Raw genomic sequence first — 21,671 nt, forward strand, 5'->3', positions numbered from 1 at the left:
TGGTGAGCCACAGGCAAGTCCACTATCCAGAGTCCCAGGCAGAGCAGTAAATAAGATTACGTCAGTCTTTCTAATAACAATTTCTAGTCCTGATCAGTAGATCAAGAAATCAAATCAATATTTAGAATTCCACCACCTGCTTTCCAGATATGAGCCCTCAGTATTCATGGGATCACTTTGTTATTTAGATGTAACTCTGTGGGGCTGTTGCAGAATACCCCCCAATTTGGCCAAAACTTACCTGAAGGGAATGTTTGAATTTGAAATAGGATATTTAATTTTTATGGGTTAAGGCTACTTCCCAATTTAACATACCATAAATACTAATGTGGAAATATGTTCCAGTGAATTCATTAAAAGGAAACAGAATCTGTGCATACGTATATGTCTGTGTGAGTCATTACACACCGGACATATCGCGTACACACGTGTGCCACTATCATATTTTCACACTTTGCATAAAAGGATTTCTCTTGTCGATGTTCAAGGAGCAGGAGCCCATTTAGAGCAAATTAAAACAGAACTAGTGGGACATTTTCATCAGTACAGATTGCCTTAACACCTGGCTAGGTGTGACTGAGATCCGAACATAATGTGATCCAGAACACACCTGTATACTGGATTGTACTGATTTCAGCGTGTTCAATGAAAAACATCCAGAATACCAATGTGCTTTTAAACACATAATACAGTCTGAATGTCAACATCAGTCACTCATCCGAAGGTGGAATAAGTGGGTAATATTTCAGTTCCAAAAACTCCAGACACTGATTTGATTTTTCATAGGTGAGCTTGAGTTGGAGTTGGAAGAGTTTTTCACTGTTTTGATACATAAATGCTGATTTGCAGCTCTATATTGAAGCAAGCATGGAGCATGAACATCTACTACCTGTAGATAAATCGTATCTGAAGCAGGGACCAGAAAGTTGTAGAACCACTGTTGGCTTCCTTAACAGAAAAGTTTTCTTGGAGTTCAATCGACTTAATGATCCAGGCACAGGGAAAGATTCTCCTTGCCCACGTGAAGAATTCTGTGACATTTCTGAAAAGAAATGGGCGTTCACTACACAATAGGACATAGATTTTCCGAGGCTGAAGTTCTCAAAGCCAGGTTTAAAATGTTTGGCTGCATTATTTGACCATGGTCAATTGCTCTGCCCTGGTATCCTTTTGTAATTTCAATAAAGGCTTTGGACCAGTATAGTCCATGTATCTTCCTCTCTGATTGAGATTTCAGCCAATCTACATCTTTGCCAGATACAAATTATTTATGCTACAAGAATGGCCAGCTATGTGGTCACAGAGGACTGGTCAGGGCAGGTCAGAGTTGAAAAATGGAAATAGGCTATATAACTGTAAAAATAGTTAGGGGTTGAAAAGGTCTCCTCTGAGTGTCTGCCTGACAGCTGTGTGTGTGTTAGTTGTGGCACGACCCCTCCCACACCGTACTCGCTCGATTCTAAATGAAATGATTGTACAAACAATCATTGTGAAATTATTGCCGGATATGACCTATGTAAACAATATGTGCATGGGAACGATCACTCTCATTCTCCGCCATATGTGGCTCAAACTCTGGCTCAGGGCCTCTGTCTAATGAACGACTCACAGGACTGATGCATGCTTATCGAAAAATGAAACAGAAAATGGAGAGGGTTCTCAGGCAGTGTGTGTGTGTGTGTGTGTGTGTGCGCGTGTGTGTGTGTGTGTGTGTGTGTGTGTGTGTGTGTGTGTGTGTGTGTGTGTGTGTGTGCGTCGTCAAAAAGTGTGAGAATGTGCATGCGCATCACCACCTGTACATGCCTGCACTGTTGTACGATACCATCCTGAAAGAACTATACCTATGAGATCAATGAACTATTCACACTGATGTCATCTTATCTCTGTCATTACATTATTGTGTCATTTAAACATAACCTGGCTAGCTGCTGTTACTGTTTGTCATCCCATTGTCTTAAGTAACGTGAAAATTACACAGCCTGGTTCTCTTTATGGTATTTGTTCTCTTCTTCCTCTCTGTCTTTGCGTCTTCCCCCTTAAGTTTGACAAATGTATGCTCATTGTCATGTCAGGTGCTTTCTTAAATAAAAATATAACAAAAAACACTACGTTTGTGCTGAGGAAAAAGGATTGATTTATTAACTTATATGAGGTGATGAAAATGCACCAGACAATTTTCTTGACTGCCATCTAGTGACCTGTAAGTGTGATTGCATCACTCGTCCTCGCCTGGGACGCAGTCACTAGAATGGGCGTGGCGAACGTAATGACGTTCGGCGGTCTTGCGTAAACCGTCCGGCGCTAAAATTCAAAAGGACAACAGGAAGAAGAACCATAGTTTCTTCTTTTCTTGCCGGGAGTTATATTTTATAGCCTCGTGATCAAGCAGCATCGAGTTCTAAACATTTGAGGTACGTGACGTCACTAGAGCAAATATTGCAATACAATTATGTCAGTCGTTGATATTTAATGAGTATCATGTATGCTAAAGCTAAAACTAGCCGTGGCTAACTTTGTTTTGCTACAATGTACGTGATGCTAAAGTACCTGAGCTGCTTTGCTCGTGTCGAAGCTAATGTCGATTAAGCGAACACAGCTGTGGTGCGTTAGTGTGGCGCCTCTGCTTGTATTATAGTCACCTTTAACTTACAGTCCCACTAGAATCATTTGACAATCATTTGTATTGTCCTCCAAATAATTCTGTTTCGCTCAAGTCTCAAGTGTCAGAGCCAGATTGAAACTCAAAGCTTAACAATCAGAAAGAACGCCATCACAAGGTCATCATGTCGCAAACCAAGCTTTGAATAAAATACTTTGTTTATGCAAATCTCCGGTAATTGGAGTTTACAACCAACTTCTTGGGGTACCTTTTTCCGTTTCAAATGTTATTTTGTGTCGTGGGCTTTTTAATCTCGATGGCTAAAATGTAATTCGTTTTTTCAGTGTAACATGAATTAGCTTTATCAAGGAAATCAAGAGTTTGAGCTTACACTTTGTTTACATGTGATCAGATGCATCAGCTGCTCTTTAGGAGTGTACGCTGTCAAGTGAGCATCAGAATGCGCGTGTTGTTTAGTATCGTGTATATATATAGTCTCTGTTCATGTTTGAGGGACTGTGGAAATAGTCTATGATAATCAATGTCATTCCATGAAGATTCACATCTCAGTATTCAAGAAATGGGCAACAAATACGGTTTCCTCTGTACACGTATCCAGATCCGGATTTGCAGACACAATCTAATCAACCTTCCCTTGACCAAAGTCACTCCATTTTAAAGCTGAAATTTCAGATAAATTATTACATTTTGAAGATATCTTGGTGTCACAGGTAAACAAAATAACCAACAACAACCTCCTTAGCAGAGGTTAACTTGATCAGAGCTTTTTCATGAAGGTAAAACTTTGTGGCATTAGATAGCTTGTGTTATCATCATTTCTCTGTGTGTGGTGTCTTGTTCTGTCTCCAGCTCAAGATGAGCGCTGCATCCACACCTGTTTCCAGAGTATTTGCCTCGTCCTTGAAGAACAGGGGTCTGTCCCCTGCAGCCTGTAGCACCCCGCTATTGGCAGCCTTCCCTGGCAATGATGACAAACACGAGAGGCAACAGCGACGGAGGTCCAGGGTCATTGACCTTCAGTCTGCCACTGACTCCTCCTTCAATGAGTCTACGTCTCATAGGTAGGTTGTGACGGATAAAATAACCTGGACAGCCTGTTTTACAAACCTACTTTTATGTAAATGTCTCTTGCTCAGGTTTAAATTAGCATTAAAAACAAATGCAACAAATATAGACTAACACAAAGTAAATTCCTTGACAAAGGAACAGTAATTACCTTCAGGGATGTCCTAATACTTCTTTATGAGAGTTTAAATGCTGCTTTCTAGATGACACAAGATATCCTCTTAAAATGTTTATAGAAATGTTGATTTCTTTGTATTTTGAGTGGTGAAACAGCATAGAGGTGATGAATAGTGATTAAAAAAAAGCAGTTGGTAGAAACATTGCTGCCTTGTGGGCCTAAAGTATCCATTTGTATCTTGAGTGCCTTCGTCCCATGTTTGTATTCAGTGCCGCTGGGACTCCTGCTGCGGTGCCCAAATTGTCAAACGCACAGATCTCCGAACATTATTCCACCTGCATCAAACTCTCCACTGAGAATGTAAGTACAAGTATTGTGTGCACAATATTATCACAGAGATCCTCAGTAACTACAGACCATGTTTGTTTTTTGATATTGTATGTGGTTTGGTTTGACAAATGCATGGGGGTTGATTATTCACTACTGAAAACATTGACAACTGTTCATTAGGATAAATATGTTTCTGTTAGTGATATAAATCTCATATTGCTCCTAAGAGTGTTACTGATAGGTTAAAATTGCCTAAAGACTAAATGTATTTCTTTTTTCTTTCTTGGCAGAAAATCACCACTAAAAATGCCTTTGGTCTGCATCTGATTGATTACATGGCTGATATCCTCAAACAGAAGGATTCTGAGCTCACAAACTTCAAGGTACAACATTTGTTTTTGATCTCTGATTAATCCATTGATGCAACACGCCTGTCAGTCTTTACACTCTTTAAATTCACTATTGAATTTAAAGAGATTTAAAGGATCATTGTCTAAATAAATGCCCTGTTTAGACATGCCATACATGAATCTGTGTGACTTTTCCTGAAGGTGGCAGCTGGCACTCTGGATGCCAGTACAAAGATCTATGCAGTTAGGGTGGATGCTGTACATGCTGATGCCTACAGAGTGCTGGGTGGCCTGGGGGCAGAGACAAAACCTGCGGATGGTGAGAGAGTGGCTTTATGATAGAATGTGGGACTTTATCAAACAGCACTTGTCCAACTTGGTCCAATCTGTTTTGAAGCTGAAATCTGGCTAATGATGATGAAGCTCCTCATAAGCTCCTCATTTCTTGTTCGTGTATATAAAGAACATGGTCCTATGGAGGATGGAGAAGCAAGGGAACCAACTGCTAAGCAGCCCAAGAGGAAGAGGCCTCCTAAGAAGACTGTGGAACAGAACCTGGGCAACATCAACAGTGCAGAGTCTGAGAGGAAGTGTGAGGTATGATGTCGGCTTTAGGTGTGAGTTTGAAGGACTGCAAATGTCTCCTCTGTATGAAATGATAGATGAAGAACAATTAACTTGAAAGCCTGTCACAATGAATCATATACTTAGTATCACTGACACCAATTATTTATTATATCTGTCTCCGACCCAGGTGGACCCGATGTTTCAGCGGATGGCGTCATCCTTTGATGAGAGCAGCACCGCGGGCGTCTTCCTGTCTGTCCTCTTCAGCGAGGACAGCCGTTGTGAGCTTCTCTTCCCGTCCTACATGACCCTACTGCAGTCCAAACCCTCACTTTCTCCTCCACCTCCTCAGCGAGTGCCTGTGTCGCCATTCACTGGTAAAGTCTATGCACATGGCCTTCCATCATTAAATACGAAATGGTATGAAGTTTCACTGACAGACATTCTAATCCCTGGCCTCCTCTGCTGTGTTTGTGTTAGCTGGTCTGCAGCGTTCTCAGGAGAAGTGCTCCATCTGCCCCTCTCTGCAGGACTTCTCCTTCACAAGCTGGAACCCTGAGCAGGTCAGAGGAAACCTATAGCCACCAAATTACGTTTCATTACGTTTCATTTCATGTTAATCTATATTGCATATCCTATCAGACTCCGACAGGAGCAATCCATGATATTCTTGTGCATTTTCTTAGGTGATCTATACATTATATGTTATTCACCCTTTCCAGTTGCACACTGAAACCTGTGCTGGAGTTACTGCTTTATAAAATCCATTGTCGGGTATCATTTGTAAAGATTCTTGATCCATGTGCTCTCTGCCTGACTGAACTTCCTCCTGCAGACCATGAACCAGCTGTTAGAGAAGATGAAACAGGGTGACCACGTGTTCGACGTGAATGCTGAGCCTGAGCCCGAAGAAGACGACTGCCACGACTTTGGCCAGGACTTCGGCGAAGAGGATGACGAGGGTCAGGGAGACAGCGGGGAGGGATACAAGGAACACAAAGATGGTTGTGAGGCCTCTGGATCTGGAAGAGGAAGGTGAGAACACCAATTGTAAGAGTGGCCATGTTGAGCCTGATCCTGTCAATCTGAGCTCCTGCAGCATTTTGCCTGACTTTAAAAGCTGGCTCACCTGAGCCAAAACTATCACTGTGACACTGTTTTCTTTGTTGGAGAGGTTTGACTGTTAATTAATGAATACTTTATTGCTTTGAGAATGAATGGTTAATGTGCTGGAACACATTTTGTGCCATGTCAGACAGTACAAATATCCCACATTTAAGTGATGAAAAAATATGGCACATCACACCTTTCCTTAAGGCTTCTTTGCGGTCGGACTCTTACATTCTCTGGACATCACCGGGGATGTTTGATTCAATAATGTGTTAATGGTCAAGCTCAAACTGCACACTAAATCCAATTTTGAGATTCAGAAGCCAGTTCTGACACCCATGAGGTTGAGGTTTCTGTACTCTTCATGCTCATGTGCACTGCTTTGCATTTATCTTTAATTGCTTTTTAATGCTCTTTGAACCCGGTGAATGGAATCCATTACTGTCCATTCAGCAAAGGTGCCTTTTCTGATTGACTGATTAAACTTACAATTTTGAGATCCATTCATTATTCAATTGAGGAGTGAAGTAATTAGATTGCCTATTATCCCCAAAGAGAGGATGAATTCATCAATCAAATTATCATTAGCCTAATCATTTTTTAAGTTTGAGCTTTTCTAACAGACTACTTTGTGTCTGATTGATGGTATGATGTCTAGAGATGTGATTCCAATTGGAGAGGGAGACATCGCCACCATGTGTCTGCAGCTGTCCTCTCAGCCCAGGGAGTATTCCTACTTCAGCCCCAGGACCATGGCCACGTGGGCCGGACCCGGTTACTGGCAGTTCAAGCCAAAGCACAAATGTGAGTGTGGGAAGTTAGGATGACATATTCACATGTTATCTGGCTTTTCCTGCTTTGTTCCATAGCATGCAAAGTAACCATTATGTGTGTGACTGAATGTGTCCTTTTTTCATAGTGGATCATTTGCCTGACAAAGAGACACGTAAGAGGAAGCCCAAGAAGACTTTTGAATTGGACTTCAACGCGGACGTCAACTTAGACACCTACTTCCGCACAACAAGAGTAAATGGCTCTGCTTTTTCTAAATTGGGAGATTTCTTTTAAAACATGACAGATTAGACAGAACTGGATTTCTAGAGATGATGCAAATATTTTGGCAGGAAACTGGAAATTGTAGGATGGTAATCAAAATATTTTAAACATCACTGTTCAGACCAGGAAAAGAATCAGCATTTTGACTTTGATCTTGTTGCACTGTAATAACTTGAATAGTAATTGAAAACAGCCAATTCAGACTCAGGTCTAACCACAACCATGACAGGATCAGACAGAATGACACATATTGTTGTCTATCCAGCCTTTTGAGTATTTGATTGCAACTGATGTTATTGCAGCTGAGGTCTGTGCTCTCCTCTCACAGGCTGCCACCACTCTCAGCAAGTCTTCCTTAAGTGCCAGCAATAAGAAAACAACTCTACCAGCAGACTTCCAGTTCCCCCCTGAGACGCTGTCCCAGCTCAACCTTAAACCCTCTGCAACGGTAAAGCTTCACCACTCATCTCATTTGACAGGGCTTATAGAAATGGTGGAAATTATAGATTCACCATTACAACTTTGCTTCAACCACCTGTACAGATGTCCCATATGTTGATGCAGACTACCTTGTTGGTATTATTGAAACATTGTATCTTACATTTCATTCCACAAAGACTTTCACAAATGTGTCATACTTGCATTGTACTTCCATTGGCAGTAAGTAAAGATTATTGGTGTGGTTTTAAGTGAGTAGTGTTTTTGGCTTTGTCGACTACAGTTGTGTCAAGAAGGCCAGAAGAGGCTCTCTGGGGAGCTGGGAGAAGGCATCGGAGACTACGACTACAACAACGCCAACGACACAGCCAACTTCTGTCCTGGACTTCAGGTGTGAACCCCACCAATACATTATTTTAGATTTATTTGTGTTTGATTGCGTCTTTTAGCTGACATTCATCAGCAGGTAGACTTGGGCAGTATAAGCAGACGCTCGCGGGCCAGATGTAAATACAGGAAACACGCAGTGCAAATTAGTGAATGGGTCGGCTCACTAGTTTATGAGTTTAAAGGGCTAGGTTGAATGGGGTAATCTGTTCAACATAGGTCCCTGAACGAGCGCATAAAATCTAATTTCAGTGATATTCGTATAGAAATACTAAAATATCAAAACATATTTTACAGCAACACAATTCAACTTCAGCTGCTAAAAGCTAAATTTGTCTGCAATTCATAAATTCTTGCAACCAGAGTCACCAGTAGAGCCCCAGAGGAAATTTTAAATAAAAATGGAATGACATAAAAGGGCAAACATTGTTGAAAAATTTTAACTACATTTTTTGTTTAACAATGGAGATATTTCTAGCAGGATGCATAAAGATAATAAGTTAATTTATACTTTCTGTAAAGTAAGTACGTTCATTTCGATACAAGTATTGTGTTGTTTGCAGCCAAGGCGCATTTTCATTTGATATTCTACATTGCTGTACGCAGGTCTTTGTCACGGCAAAAACATATGAATAATGCCTTCGATGTTCCATCCTTTTGCTACGTCCCCTTCAGGGAGGTGACAGTGACGATGATGTTGAAGGGTTTGTAGGTTCAGATGACACACAGCCCTCGGGTGACAACATACCTGCGCCCTCGCAAGATCCAGAGGGCGTCTCCACCTATGGGGAGGACGATCTGGTGCCTGAACCATACAGGGTGAGAGAGAGAGAAAGAGAGAGAGAGATATCATCTCTGCACACATCTCAATGTTTACCTTTTAGTCATAACTTCATACCCTCTGGTAATAATATTACTTGTAATACTTTGTAGTTGCATGAGGAGACTTGTTCTTCAACTATAAAACAATCTGAACCGCACAGCATAAGAAAACAATGAAGGAACAAGCCTGCTGTGCTTATGATTACATTTTCTGGTTTGTTTTTTGTTTCTTGTGCCCGTAGGTCAACAAAATTGAAATTAACTATGCTAAAACAGCTAAGAAAATGGACATGAAGAGACTTAAAAACAGCATGTGGACTCTTCTCACTGGAAGCCCAGAAAAGACCATAGAGGTAAATTTCAAAAGGACCTGCGGAGACTTATGGGTCTTTTTGTCTATAAGCCACAGTAGGTGGTGGATCCTTCAGTCACATCAGAGATGTCGCTCCATGTGTGTTTCCTTCCATGTTTCACATATTTTATTGCTCACTCATTCATGTCCCGTGCAGGAGTCTGTGGAGACGCCAGAGGTGTGTGGGGAGAAAGTCTTCAGTCAGACCACAAAGGATCTGCTTCAAAGGTACTAGTAGGCCTCCCACTGTGCTGACCACTGCAAAGCACTAATGAGGAATGAAAAGCACAAATCTACATCCTCAAACGTGATAGCTTTGGAATGATGATGATGATAAATAAAATTCGAACTTTCTCTGTCTCTCTTTTCACCCCCACCTGTGTTGGTGTAGGTTGCCCAGCACGATGGCCCAAAATTTGTCAGTGCCTCTGGCGTTCGTTGCTTTGCTTCACCTTGCCAATGAAAAGGTGAGTAACGATAATGTCACACCTTCAGATGTACCTTCACCTTCAGATGAAATGTTTGTGGAAAAAGGCTTTGGCCAAGGTAAAGGTGTGAAGCGTATGAACAACTACAAAATAACCAATTGCTGTTGTGCGATAAGAAAAATTGTAACATTTTTCCTTTTCTTACAGAATTTGGAGCTGGTGACGGTTGATGACATGTCTGACATCATCATCAAACAGGGTCACTGAGTGATTGCTCTTCTCACCAAGTCCTCTCTTTTTTTAATGTCTACAGGACATTTTTTTATTTTGTTCTTATTATTTCCTTTTTTATTGCTAATCAAATGTAACAAATGATGAATTTCATGTACAAGCTGTCCTTAAATGTCTGTTATAGAAATAAACATTTTCTATATATAAATCTATTTAAATTGAGTTTTAGCAAAAATATGTAATCAAACAACATGGAAATACAATGGACTCATGAGGCAACTAATGGACTTTGGAAATCTGATGTGGCATATATCATCACCGTCTCGCTGACTCATAATTATGGATATAATACAGGGTGTTGTCACATAACTTTAATTACATCACTCTACAACACTACTGTGGTTGACTGTAGAAAACTTTACCCTCAGCTGATTTTAATGTGGTTTGATGGTGTGTGGAGATGCTCAGAGATGTCTTGGTACAAGTTCTTAAATATATGTGCTACACTTAAAACATTTCTTAATTTCAGATGAATATGCTTGTTTTATACTATGCCTGAGTTTGTTGTATTTTGAATTAATTTGGAAAAACATCCTTTCTTCTAATGTTAAGACTCTTCCTTCCAAGTTTATATCAAAATCAGTTCATAACAGGTGGAAACATGATCACAACCCGGTCCTTCTAGCACCTTCAATCATCGATCTATGATTTCAGAGTGACCTTGCATCAAAGATGACATTTAGCAGACGCTTTTATCCAAAGCGACTTGCATTACATTACCTCCCATTACAGAGGGGGGGAGCAGTTGGGGGTTCGGTGCCTTGCTCAGGGACAACTCCGTCCCCAAGCGGAAGACCTACCCACTGAGCTACTGCCTTCCCATTTATATGTATGAGTGATTGTGTTTATATATAAGTGATTGTGTATTGAATCAGCCATGTGAAACAGTTTGCAAAATGACTGATCATTTTGGTTGACTTGACCAGTATGAACAAACAAATGATTGTGAAGCAAATATTTATTCCATGATAGAAATTATGTTAAAGTTATGTTTATCTGCTCATGATTCAGGAGAACCCTGGAGTAATGTGTTTGACATGCAGGTGCTGATTCCTTGCCAGATAACAGTGAAACCGGTTGATCGGGGCGGGTGCTGGCTGGGTGGGACTTGGAGTGGTTGTGACAGCAACAACTTAAGTTTAGGAGCTGCAGGATAGGGAGGAGACATTCATTCAGCTGTGCTAGACATCAAAGGTAAGCAGACTGCAATAGTATCTCAGGACTCCTTTGAGTAATAGTTTAATATCCTTTCTACAGTTTTTCTCAGTTGATGTGGTACATTGTTCAGATCAGTATTGAATTAAATACAATTTTTGAACAAGCCGTATTCTCAAAACGGCTTGTTCACCTGCACATCATCCAGTCACGAGTGCACATCATAAAAGCTAGTTGTCATTTTGAAGAACTTGCAAATGCTTTGGCATATTCATGCAAATGATTGTGCAGAATTATCTGCTGCTACATTATCAATTGCAAATGTCATGCTGATCAAAATGTAATACACTGGTTCTCTGTTGAATAGTCTCACTCCCCAAAAATATCAATATGGAACCAGTTGTCATAATTTGTCGAGCAAATTTTCCATACTTTTGTATTTTACTTTTTGTAAATGTGTCCTGAAATGATGAATTTCTCTCAGGTGAAGCTTGACTTTCATTAATGGGGGGGGGGGGGGGGGGGAAGAATGTGTGAAGCCTCAGATCAACCAATGATCAACTAGGTTCCTAAAATATCTCAGATGTGCATCTCATGAACCTTCAATTAGAGAGCATATGTAAACAGAGTACAACGCAGTATAACAATGCCTGACAATGGAAAAACAATGAAATAGTAAGTCTGAGTAAGGCTGTGTGGTGGAAGGGCAGGGAGGCCAAACAGAGGAAGAGGTCGAAGAAGCCAAGGACATAAGGCACAATCCACGTGGAATGAAGGCCACAACTGTGGACCATGCTCTCAATGGCCGAGTCTGGTTGAAGGGTGCAGCTGAATGTTGGGGAAAAAACTGTCCTCAATTATTCAAACGCTTCATAGACAGAACAGGCATGTAATCCAGAATTATTGTTTACAAGACTTTGTTTGCAAGTGCAACAAAATTCACAGCTGTTAGAAATAATATAATGGTGAGAAATGAGAAACTACTCCTTACCAGTCAAAGAATAATGGTAATTATTAGATCTATTAATTAACAAGGTGGAAATATTATTGCATACACATTTCACACAGAATTGGATCATGTTTGCCACGGTCATCCAATCAGTCGGCACAGAGCCAACGCATTGTACCTACGGCATGACGCCATCCTGAGGACGCGTTATATCAAGCTGACAATATTTACGACAACACCGGAAATTATGTGACAATCATTCAAAACACGACCATGAATACCCGCACTAAAAGCTTTAAAATAGGGACATTACGCATCAATGTTTTATTTGAATGTGCGAAACTTCTGCTTTAAACCTCCTTCTACAATGTTTGAATTTGAACGTTTTAAGATTTTGAAATAACTATTACTACATTGCTGCCTACTAAAAAAGCGTATTTCAAAACAGGACAGGAAATTGTGCCAGAATGTTTTTATCTTGACACTCAAAGTGTATCATGTCGCGCCTCCCCGTTGTCTGAACTGATCTGAGCTCAGGGCTGCTTGAAGGAATTCAGTTCACAAAACACAACAACCAGGAAGTTAAACAGGAGGAGAGGTCTACGGCTTGAATGCGAGACAAACTCCAAAGTCGTCAAAGACATTTTAAAGGTTTTAAATCAACGTCAACTTTTGAAGAAAGTCGATCGGTCAGTTTTTCGGTGAAAGGATAATTCTTCCTACAAGATGGATCCGGTAGGTGGAAAGTAGTTCTTGTTGTTTTCTGAGCTCCTTCACGGGCAGCAGACACGAAACGCGACAGGTGTATTTCCGGAACATTGGTTTAGATTAGATCTCAAACTGCGTCTCAAAACTTTATAATGAATGTCAGCGCGTTAACTTTTCGTAATGGAGAAAGAAACTAAAGCAGACCTGAGGGCAGCATCAACAAAATGGCCTATTTACTGTTACCGCTCAGACGCTCGTTGTTGGCTACTAGCTCTTTTGTAACAAGTCGCCCACTGTATAATGTGTCAGTCCTTTATTTATCAGCCACAAAGTAATACAAATGTATCTTTGTCCGTATTTATCTTCAGAAGTAATGAGGCCGCCTGCTAAAGTAGTTTGCCGGGGAGCCTGTGCTCGTCTTGTTCAAAATAGTTCGATGCCATTATATCGTTCTCGTTGTTAACACGCCTGCTGGCCACTAAGAGGATCCGGGACTCGTGGCCGGTCTTCAATTCTGTACAGTTGGGTATTAGCCACCTTTCTTGAGTCAAATGTAAACTTTTAAAGATGGCGCTCACTGCTTACAAGCCAACTCCTGTGTTTAGGAGAAGAAACACAGAGAAAGATACAATTTACAGCTGGCACTTCAATGAAAATAGAAACACGCCGCCGACATTTTGAAGCAATCACAACAATATTCCTGCATTTCACGTACATACTAGTACAGTTGTTAATGTTATTATATAAATATATGTTTGCTACATCAAATGTCCACCATGTTGCTTTGCCATATTCAATAATATGGCCTCATTGCTCTTGAACAGTGGTTCTCAAACTGAGCCACCTGTAGCTACTTCTTGTGCGCCCCCAGTGGTAGGCCACAGTCATTGAAATCTAGGGACAGCTCTTGTTTCTCACAACGATAATTAATTTAGGTAAGAAATACGTTTTACTGTATTTATTATTTTGTCTTAAATCAATTGAATATGGCCCAAGTCACCTTTTCTGCGCACACTGTGTACTTGTTGTGGTTGTCAGGAACATTTTGATCTCTGTTTCTGTACAGAACATTGGCACATAGAGCTGTTGGCACATGGATGCTCTGCCCTGCTCTGCTTTGTTTGTGGCTGCTGCACTTGGATGAGTTTGAGAACAACTGTGCTTGAATGTTTCCCAGGAATTCCACGGAGGAACGTGAATAAATCAGTTCACAAGCTAATTTAGTTTATGTTTACATTCTGCATTTGTCTCCACCTCACTGGGCTTAAAAAGTATGACCTTTGTTTTTGGAACACTGCCTTCCCATTTATTTGAAAGTTCAGGGCAAATGGTTGGATTTTAGCTCTCTAGACTAACCTTTGCTGAGAGGAAAGCTGAAACAGTGTTTTAGGTTCCTATAGGTCTCATAACCCACTAAGTGTCTTTTTCTGCTGTTTCTAGTCCTTGTCATTAGAGTTTTACAGGTGAGGGTAATTTCATTTGAGTAGATTAGTCCTGGAGCAATGAATGTTTGATTTGGTCAGCCAAGATAAAAGAAATCTGTCCTTTGCTTATACTGCTGCATTCAAATATTCGTACAGGGAACATTTGATTGATCCTTTTGTATTTCCCAATGTACTATGATACAATCTGAATACTCAGGATGTATTAACCTGTGATGATGTGAAATCCTTCTCATGGTTTACAACAGTTTTTAATTGTAATATACTTATTGTAGACGTAAGTAGTGAGCAAACATACTTACCACTGTGTACTAACTGGAAAATAGATATGTGATTTTGCGACGTTATGTGCTTGATGTGCCAGTATTTAGTCTGCATTTGAAACATGGCTTCTGTCTCCAGCTTTCCCCTGACATTGATATTTGATAGTTGTCAGCCATTCAGTGGGCCTGACTGAACTACTATAGGAAGGAGAAAGGAGAGACTGTATATTCTTGCTTGGAGTAAACTAATAAGAATTCAGCAATGGAAAGAGGAAAAGGCAGTATGACGAACGAGTGAAGCAGGAAAAGAACTGCGAAAAGGAAGGAGGAATAGAGAAGAGAAGGAGAGGGCGGCACAAACGAAGGGGTGGAGGATGACGCAGCAGAACCTGTTTCCTGGAGACTGCTTTGTTTACACTGTGCTGATGGCTCACGGGAGTTGTGAATAATGTACACACACTCACGTCCAGAATACTGTAACATTAGTTTAAAAAAAGGTATCAGAACTCTGGACGGAGCCTTTCATGTCTTATTTTATTGTCTTGGTTGGTGTCGACACACTGCAGGCGCTCAGTGGTATGACAACAGTGAGACAGCTAATGGCTGTGCTGTCACATGCAGGAGCACCACCTACTCCATCAGAGCCACCACAGGGCTCATGCACACCTCTACAGGAAATACGTACATACCTGATAGTGTTATTTGATTTTCTCCTCACAGTGTTGTGACTCACTCAGGTGCCACACAGAGTTTATCCATCTGAGTCGATGTGAATGTCTAAGTTAGCTACTAATAAGTTGGAGCTCATGTAAACGCCACACTGCTATTATCAAGAGTAACAATGATCACAGTAACGTGGAGAACTGTGTTTTCTTTTGTATTGCACTACCCAGGCATGTATGCAGCTTAACTGTATTTATTCCACTCAGATGTGCACATGTTCCAGTGTGGCAGAAGGACATTGAGGTCACTTTATGCTCACACACTCGTGTCCAAAAACTTGATGGAATACAAGAAGGGAACTTCCAAGCAGAAAGTTCTATCACAATGGAAATGATTTTGATTTTGGTTTTGCTCAATTTCAGGGTGACATTGCTGAACAAAATGCTTAAACGGGACATTAATCATATCAATCATTACTATTGGTTTATTAGATGTTGTACATTGCAGTGTAAAGTAGAAGCTGAAGTCTGGGATGAAGTCCGATACAATATTGTGTTCCTTCATTCAAACCTTCTTCCTAAATCCCTCCTTCCTGCCTCCCTAGGAGAAGGGCGGTGTGGGAGAGCAGCCAGTGCCAAAGGACAAGATGCAGACTCTGAAGGATCAGGTAGATGGAGTCAAAGGCATCATGACAGAGAATGTGGACCGCATCCTGGCCCGTGGAGAGAGACTGGATGACCTCATGGAGAAGTCAGAGGACCTTCAATCAGGGGTCAGTATCACCAGAAGATCAAGCAAGCACAACCTTCAAAAAAACAAAAAAAACACAAGGTTATAGGTTTACAGACATAAAGAGCTTCAGTATCAGACATAACTTAACTGTAGATATTCTTTTGTACAGCACATTGTGAGGTTGTTATCATAAATCAATCATCAATGGATTTGTGTCCCTAACCAGGCTCAGCACTTCAAGCAAACGACCCAGAAAGTGGCTCGATCTTACTGGTGGAAGAACGTCAAACTGGTGGTGATCATCGTGGTAGTGGTCCTCATCATCATCCTCATCATCATCCTGTTGGCCACCGGAGTCATCCCTGTCGGCTCCTCCTTGCCTCCTGTAGTCAAGCCTACTGATAAGCCTAAATAAACCCCTGACATGTACACCAACATACAGACACAGTTAACTCTTAATGAAACATATTCCTACTGCAGAATATACAAAGTCCCTAGTTAGAACCCACTGCTGTCTGGTGAAGCCTGTTTTTACTGTTATGTTGCCATTTATGCTCAAATGCTACATTTCATACTTTGAACAGTAGACTTTGATCTAGCAGCGTCCATTTCAACAAGTCGCCCCGTCTTATTTTCGGAAAATCCAATTGAAAGGTCAGAGCCATTCACCTGACAGCATCCCAAACTTATTCCACCGGTCGATTCACGCCACGAGCCGTTCTGTCTTTAACCAACCAACCGTTATTTCATCACAGCAAAGAGGAAGTGAGCTGCACTCAGTTGCAGCATGTAGATCCACACAGTCTTCCAACAAACTCTTCACATACTGTCATACATACCTTCACATACTGTAGGACAGTAAACTCCACAACTTATACTGTTAAAATTGCAAAATGCAACACCCCAACGAAATTACTGAGGCTTGAAACGCACAAACTGCTGTTGACATCAGACAAAATTAAACACTCTAAAATGTACTTAAGCTCACAATACATGTTTGAGGCTAATTTGTATAATGGATATATATGTTCCCATTCGTGGGTGTGTTCCTTTCAGTATGCTTACCAGCTACTTAATAGACAATCTACAAAAATCAGTAGCATTCCACTGAAATATATATTTATTTTTCTCAGATGATATATTGGATGTATACAGTTAGCATTGCTTTCTTTCTTTCTTAAATGTTGTACTTGGCTCTCTTTTTGGTCTGGAGAGATTGATGGGAGGTTTTTTTTTTTACTGTCTGCACACAAAAAAAGCCAATAAAGGAGAAAAGAAGTGGCACAACTAGCTATATCCTCGATTTGCTCCTTTTACCCTCTACTGTGGCCAAACCCTCCCAGCTCACCGCTAATAATTGAAAGCGTTTCAGAACATCAGCAGGGAATTGAGAGGAAAGTTGGATCGTTTGTGGTATTTGGTACTGGGATAAAACCAGGGAGTGCACCAAGTATGATAGGTGTCTGGGCCATACAACTGAAATTAATGGAACCTTTTAATCACGTATATGTGGGTTTTCTATTTAGCATTAATGTGCCACTTTGATGGGAAGTTGACACAGAGCTGTAGATTTGTACTTTTGTGCTGTTCAATGTCTTTGGTCATTTTAACTGATCTCTGTTATTTTCTTTGCTGTGTCTCAACTGAGTTAGGTGAGAAAGCTGGTTCTGCCCAGTCTCTCTGTTTTGACGGCTTTTAGTTTCCCCCCTCTGAAGCGATGCGTTCAAGGTCACTGAAGAACAACAGGGCACAGGTTTCAGCTGCACAAGTGCTCCAGGCTTGAGAATACAAATACAGCCGTGGCTCTGATTTGATACAGCACAGACCCCCCCCCCCTCCCCCGGTAAAAGGTTACTTTCCAAGCACATGTTATTCTGTTCCCACATGTCTAGTGTTGGGGGGATCAGACTCTTCCAGCCAACCAGCTGAGAAAGTTCTGGGCTTTAGTGCTCCTCATGTTTGTTTGTTTGTTTTGAGTGCCCCCCTCTGCTGTTACACCTCCAGTTTATCTTAGACGAGGTCAAAATATTACCCAGTATGAAATGTATATAGTCAACAGTCTCACATATTTGTATATATGCAACAGCCCTTTATGTCTGTGTTAATGAAAGTATCATTTAGCGGCTATTTATTTACAGGTCTTGTTTTCCAGATTATCTAAACTGTGATTATTCGTACACAATGGTACAGTTCACCAATGTGCCTTAAATTCAATCATCCTGCTGTTAATCTAATCTTAATTCTAAAGGTAGATAGAAACAAATGTATATGTTAGAACAGATTATTTTGTGTTTTATATGCTGATCTGATCCATGCTGTGCAGGGTCAGGATGCTTTTCTGTGCACACAGGCTGTCGGTGTCGAAGGGCGTTTCTTCTTTAGACTTGTCTTTTCAAATCTTAACTCTGAAATGTACACCATGCATAAGGACATGTCTTATTTTGATGATTCATGGTGTTAAATAGTTATGTCTGAATATATAATAAATAGTATTTACTTTACCTGTTTGTTGCAGTTTGTTTAATTGTCACAAGATGGAGACAGAGTAAGGCTGAGCAGAGACTTGCTAAAGAAGTCTAACAGGTCAAAGGGAATGTCCCACTGCTGTGTCTATTGTGGTTTAGATGATAGTAAACACCACAGGACGTTCCACTTTTACATCTGACATTTTTATGTATGTCATAGAAAACCAAAGCCCCTCCTGCAACATTTGCGGTCAATGCACCCAACTACAAAGAGAGGCTTGAGTTTTCAAAATTGTACCAACATGAAGTAACCCTTGTGACAGCTTTGCACGTCATCCGTCTACGGCCACAAACGCCTTTGATTAATCAACTTAATGTGCAAAGTCCAATTCTAGATTATCCTTCAATGTTTATTTTTGCAGTAGCGCTGAAATTACCAGTTGATCAAACAATGATGAGGGAAGATTATAGGAGATCCACAATCAAGTCTAACTGTGATATACCGTGACACCAATCAGACAAACTGAATCTGCAAGTCATAGTGGCAGTTGATATTGATAATGATTTGACCCAACCTTGTTAAATGGGCCAGAGCCAGTCTTAACTCTGAGTCACGCTGACTCAACAATGGCATCCCATCACAGCGTGAATGTGCCGCTTGGTCAAGAGTTTGTGGCTAAAGCTGTTCCCATGACAAACATCCTGACGAGAATAACAGCCGATTAGACACACAAGAAAAGCCCATTTATTCCTGACGGGAAACCGGCCTGGACTCAGACTAAAGTGATCATGTGGATGTCAGTCTGCCATCCATGGACGTGTCTGGAGGGAGGGCAGGCAGCATGGTGAATATGGCCTTTGTATCGACTTGGTGGTGTCCAGAAGCAGCCTTTTGTTGTTTGGGTCTTTGAGCCTGGTAGCTCTGACCTGACAAAGCCTCACATGCACACTGAAAAATGTCCTCACTTTATCCAAGATGTCATCATACTGTTACATGACTATACTATCACACAGTATACCAATATTATTACATTACATTACGATTATGTTCCACTAATGTACACTAAGAGTACACTAAGAACAGAGAACAGAGTAACATCAATGTAATGTAGTAATGTATGCGATGTGAATATGAGTTGCTGACTGATGCAGGGCTTTATTGCTGAACTTACCTGCTGCTACTACTGCTGCTAGTGTGCTGTAATTATTACTTCTGCTACTGTTGCTGTTACTATTGGTAATGCTGATTGTACTGCTGCTACCACTGCTGCTGCTATAATTGGCCTGTAGATTAAAATAAAAAGATTTAGCTGCTGGGCACGATAAACTGCTGATATGATGAAGAATGTTTGTTTAAGTACCACACACACGTGTAGCAGTAATGGTAACAGAGTAGTAGAAGTAGCATTACTACTGCTAGCAGTCCTGCAATGTCACATGCACATCATTGTTCTGTCATTACTCAATATAATGACCTACCTGGAATGTTTTTTTTATATTAGTTTTCATAACATTTGGTTTTAGTATAGAGCTGAACAGCTTGTCCTTGCTGGACAAAATGAGAGATTTTGGCTCATATGATTTGTTTCCTATTTATCTGGATTTTCCCATCTGTTTTTTTGTGTTTCTTGGAATCAGTCATTTTAGCTTTTTTTCCAAATTAAATATTTTAATTTGTTTTTTGAATATTGTTTGATTAGTTCAAGACTCCAGATGGATATGAGGGATACTGCTGATAAATTATATAGGGCTTTGTAGGGAAAAACAATCTAGCCAAATATTTAAAGGTCACAGAGGAAATCTGATACACATTCCATACATACACTTCACTATGCCTATGTATTCAGATTGTGTTATAGTTGAATAACCTTATTCAATCCCAAAGACAATGAAGGAAATGATATTCTTTAAAGACCAATGGGCATTTGGACTTCACAACATCTCTTAAAGTCCATCATTAAAACAGACTGAAATTAGTCTTTTCTTAAGCAAAGTAGAGTATCATGGCATCAAATTCAATCATTCTATCAGTCAAATCCATTAACTATGTACAATATGTATCTAAACTTTGAAGTTTGAGGAGGAAGTTCCTGGTGCTTCTTCCTCTTTACGCTAAACAACAGCAATTCCATTCAGGCTTCAGATACTCATGTCCTATACATCCTCTTTTGCATCATTAGACACATATAACATGATACAACACAAGAATGAGTTAGTTGCCGTGAATTATTCATAGAGCAGTCTGTAAGGATTTAAGCATGTGTTGTTTTCTCAATGAGGTTGTTTTGACCTTCTCATAAGCAGAGGCTGTGATGGTGTGGATGGTAGTGTGTGCTCTCTGACAGATAGTCTCACAGTGAATATACAAGAGAAGATTGTTGGAAAGAATTATGATTGCTATTCACATAGTTGGGCTACAATGGAGTTGTGTTGTCTGTGTGTGTGTGTCAGCTTCCTATAAGAGGCCTGGCAGGGATTCATGAGCTCAAGAGCCTGCATAGTCCTCACTGCAGCACTGTTGCTTTATTATTCATCTATTCTGCATTTGCTTGAGAAAACGTACAGAGGCGCTTTGGTCACATCTATATGATATTGTAAGCTCAAATACAGTGTCGTACATCATAACTACACTGTATTTCTCAGCTACAAAGGACAAACAGGGCTGCAAGACAAGTAAATTATTGTTTTTTTGTATAGACATGAAGCCTGAATCTCTTTTGTTTTATGTCATTTACCCAACACACTGGACTGTATAAACAATTTAATAGACAAGAACACACTTATGTCTTGTGAAATCTTGTCAAGCTTTGCAAACAGTAAACAAAAGCTGAAACAGTATTTGCAAGCTCTTGTTTGTTTGTGTGATCTTCTACAACTAATTACAAAGTGTGTTTTATATATGAGCAAATATAGTTTACAGTATGAGAAAAGAGTTCCATAATGTCACCATATATTAACTCTGAAGTACCACAGTCATGATGTAAGTCTCTGTGGGGATATTACATGAATATTATACACATTTCTCACCAGGGTGGACCAGCAGTCACCTTCTTAAAATCTTGCCCAGCCCATAAGTAGGAAACAGCAGCCTGCACAGCCTGCTGAACAACTTAAGTAAAGTGGAAAAGTGAAGTGTGAAGTGAAGCTAAGTGAAGTGTGGTTGAAGGAGATCACTGTGTTTGCTTGTGTAGGTTGCAGTAACAACAAAATTAAACAAAAACAGAATTCAATATTGATTATGTCATGCTTCTGACGTTTACAACAGAACCACAAATTGCATCTGATCTTGTCTCGGAAAAGCTTCAGAAACATGAAGAACAGTTTGGTTTTACTTCTCTTTCATTCACATTGCTGCAGTGC

The 21,671-nt window shown here is 40.4% G+C and overlaps 2 protein-coding genes across 3 annotated transcripts; both read left to right on the forward strand.

Moving 5' to 3' along the window:
- The first annotated feature begins 2,284 nt into the window (after window positions 1-2,284).
- ncaph (non-SMC condensin I complex, subunit H) lies at window positions 2,285-10,086 on the forward strand. The gene is made up of 18 exons (XM_076150647.1): window positions 2,285-2,411; window positions 3,470-3,681; window positions 4,073-4,163; window positions 4,424-4,516; window positions 4,685-4,802; window positions 4,947-5,080; window positions 5,238-5,427; window positions 5,531-5,613; window positions 5,886-6,085; window positions 6,819-6,964; window positions 7,080-7,186; window positions 7,545-7,664; window positions 7,938-8,045; window positions 8,717-8,860; window positions 9,106-9,216; window positions 9,373-9,443; window positions 9,607-9,682; window positions 9,851-10,086. Exons 2-18 carry the CDS (start codon window positions 3,476-3,478, stop codon window positions 9,908-9,910), a joined length of 2,058 nt encoding a protein of 685 aa, XP_076006762.1. The 5' UTR covers window positions 2,285-2,411; window positions 3,470-3,475; the 3' UTR covers window positions 9,911-10,086.
- A 1,022-nt stretch (window positions 10,087-11,108) lies between these two features.
- Window positions 11,109-18,347, forward strand: vamp8 (vesicle-associated membrane protein 8 (endobrevin)). Of its 2 annotated transcripts, none has more exons than XM_076150800.1 (3): window positions 11,109-11,128; window positions 15,719-15,886; window positions 16,073-18,347. In XM_076150800.1, exons 2-3 carry the CDS (start codon window positions 15,761-15,763, stop codon window positions 16,259-16,261), a joined length of 315 nt encoding a protein of 104 aa, XP_076006915.1. In that variant the 5' UTR covers window positions 11,109-11,128; window positions 15,719-15,760; the 3' UTR covers window positions 16,262-18,347. The 2 variants fall into 2 exon arrangements, with proteins under 2 accessions (XP_076006915.1, XP_076006914.1); XM_076150799.1 differs by lacking the exon at window positions 11,109-11,128 and adding an exon at window positions 12,539-12,773.
- The last annotated feature ends 3,324 nt before the right edge of the window (window positions 18,348-21,671 follow it).

The sequence above is a fragment of the Genypterus blacodes genome, unplaced genomic scaffold (genome assembly GCF_046128005.1).
Source record: "Genypterus blacodes isolate CSIRO-AG114 ecotype Tasmania unplaced genomic scaffold, CSIRO-AGI_Gbla_v1 ptg000053l_1, whole genome shotgun sequence".
Classification (NCBI taxonomy): domain Eukaryota; kingdom Metazoa; phylum Chordata; class Actinopteri; order Ophidiiformes; family Ophidiidae; genus Genypterus; species Genypterus blacodes.

Excerpts from the sequence above, each read along its gene's own strand:
- ncaph (XM_076150647.1), top strand. The coding sequence starts at position 3,476 with ATGAGCGCTGCATCCACACCTGTTTCCAGAGTATTTGCCTCGTCCTTG. Across the intron at positions 4,803-4,946 it reads AGAGACAAAACCTGCGGATG|AACATGGTCCTATGGAGGAT; the intron begins GTGAGAGAGTGG and ends GTGTATATAAAG. Across the intron at positions 5,081-5,237 it reads AGTCTGAGAGGAAGTGTGAG|GTGGACCCGATGTTTCAGCG; the intron begins GTATGATGTCGG and ends TCTCCGACCCAG.
- vamp8 (XM_076150799.1), top strand. Across the intron at positions 15,887-16,072 it reads CAGAGGACCTTCAATCAGGG|GCTCAGCACTTCAAGCAAAC; the intron begins GTCAGTATCACC and ends GTCCCTAACCAG.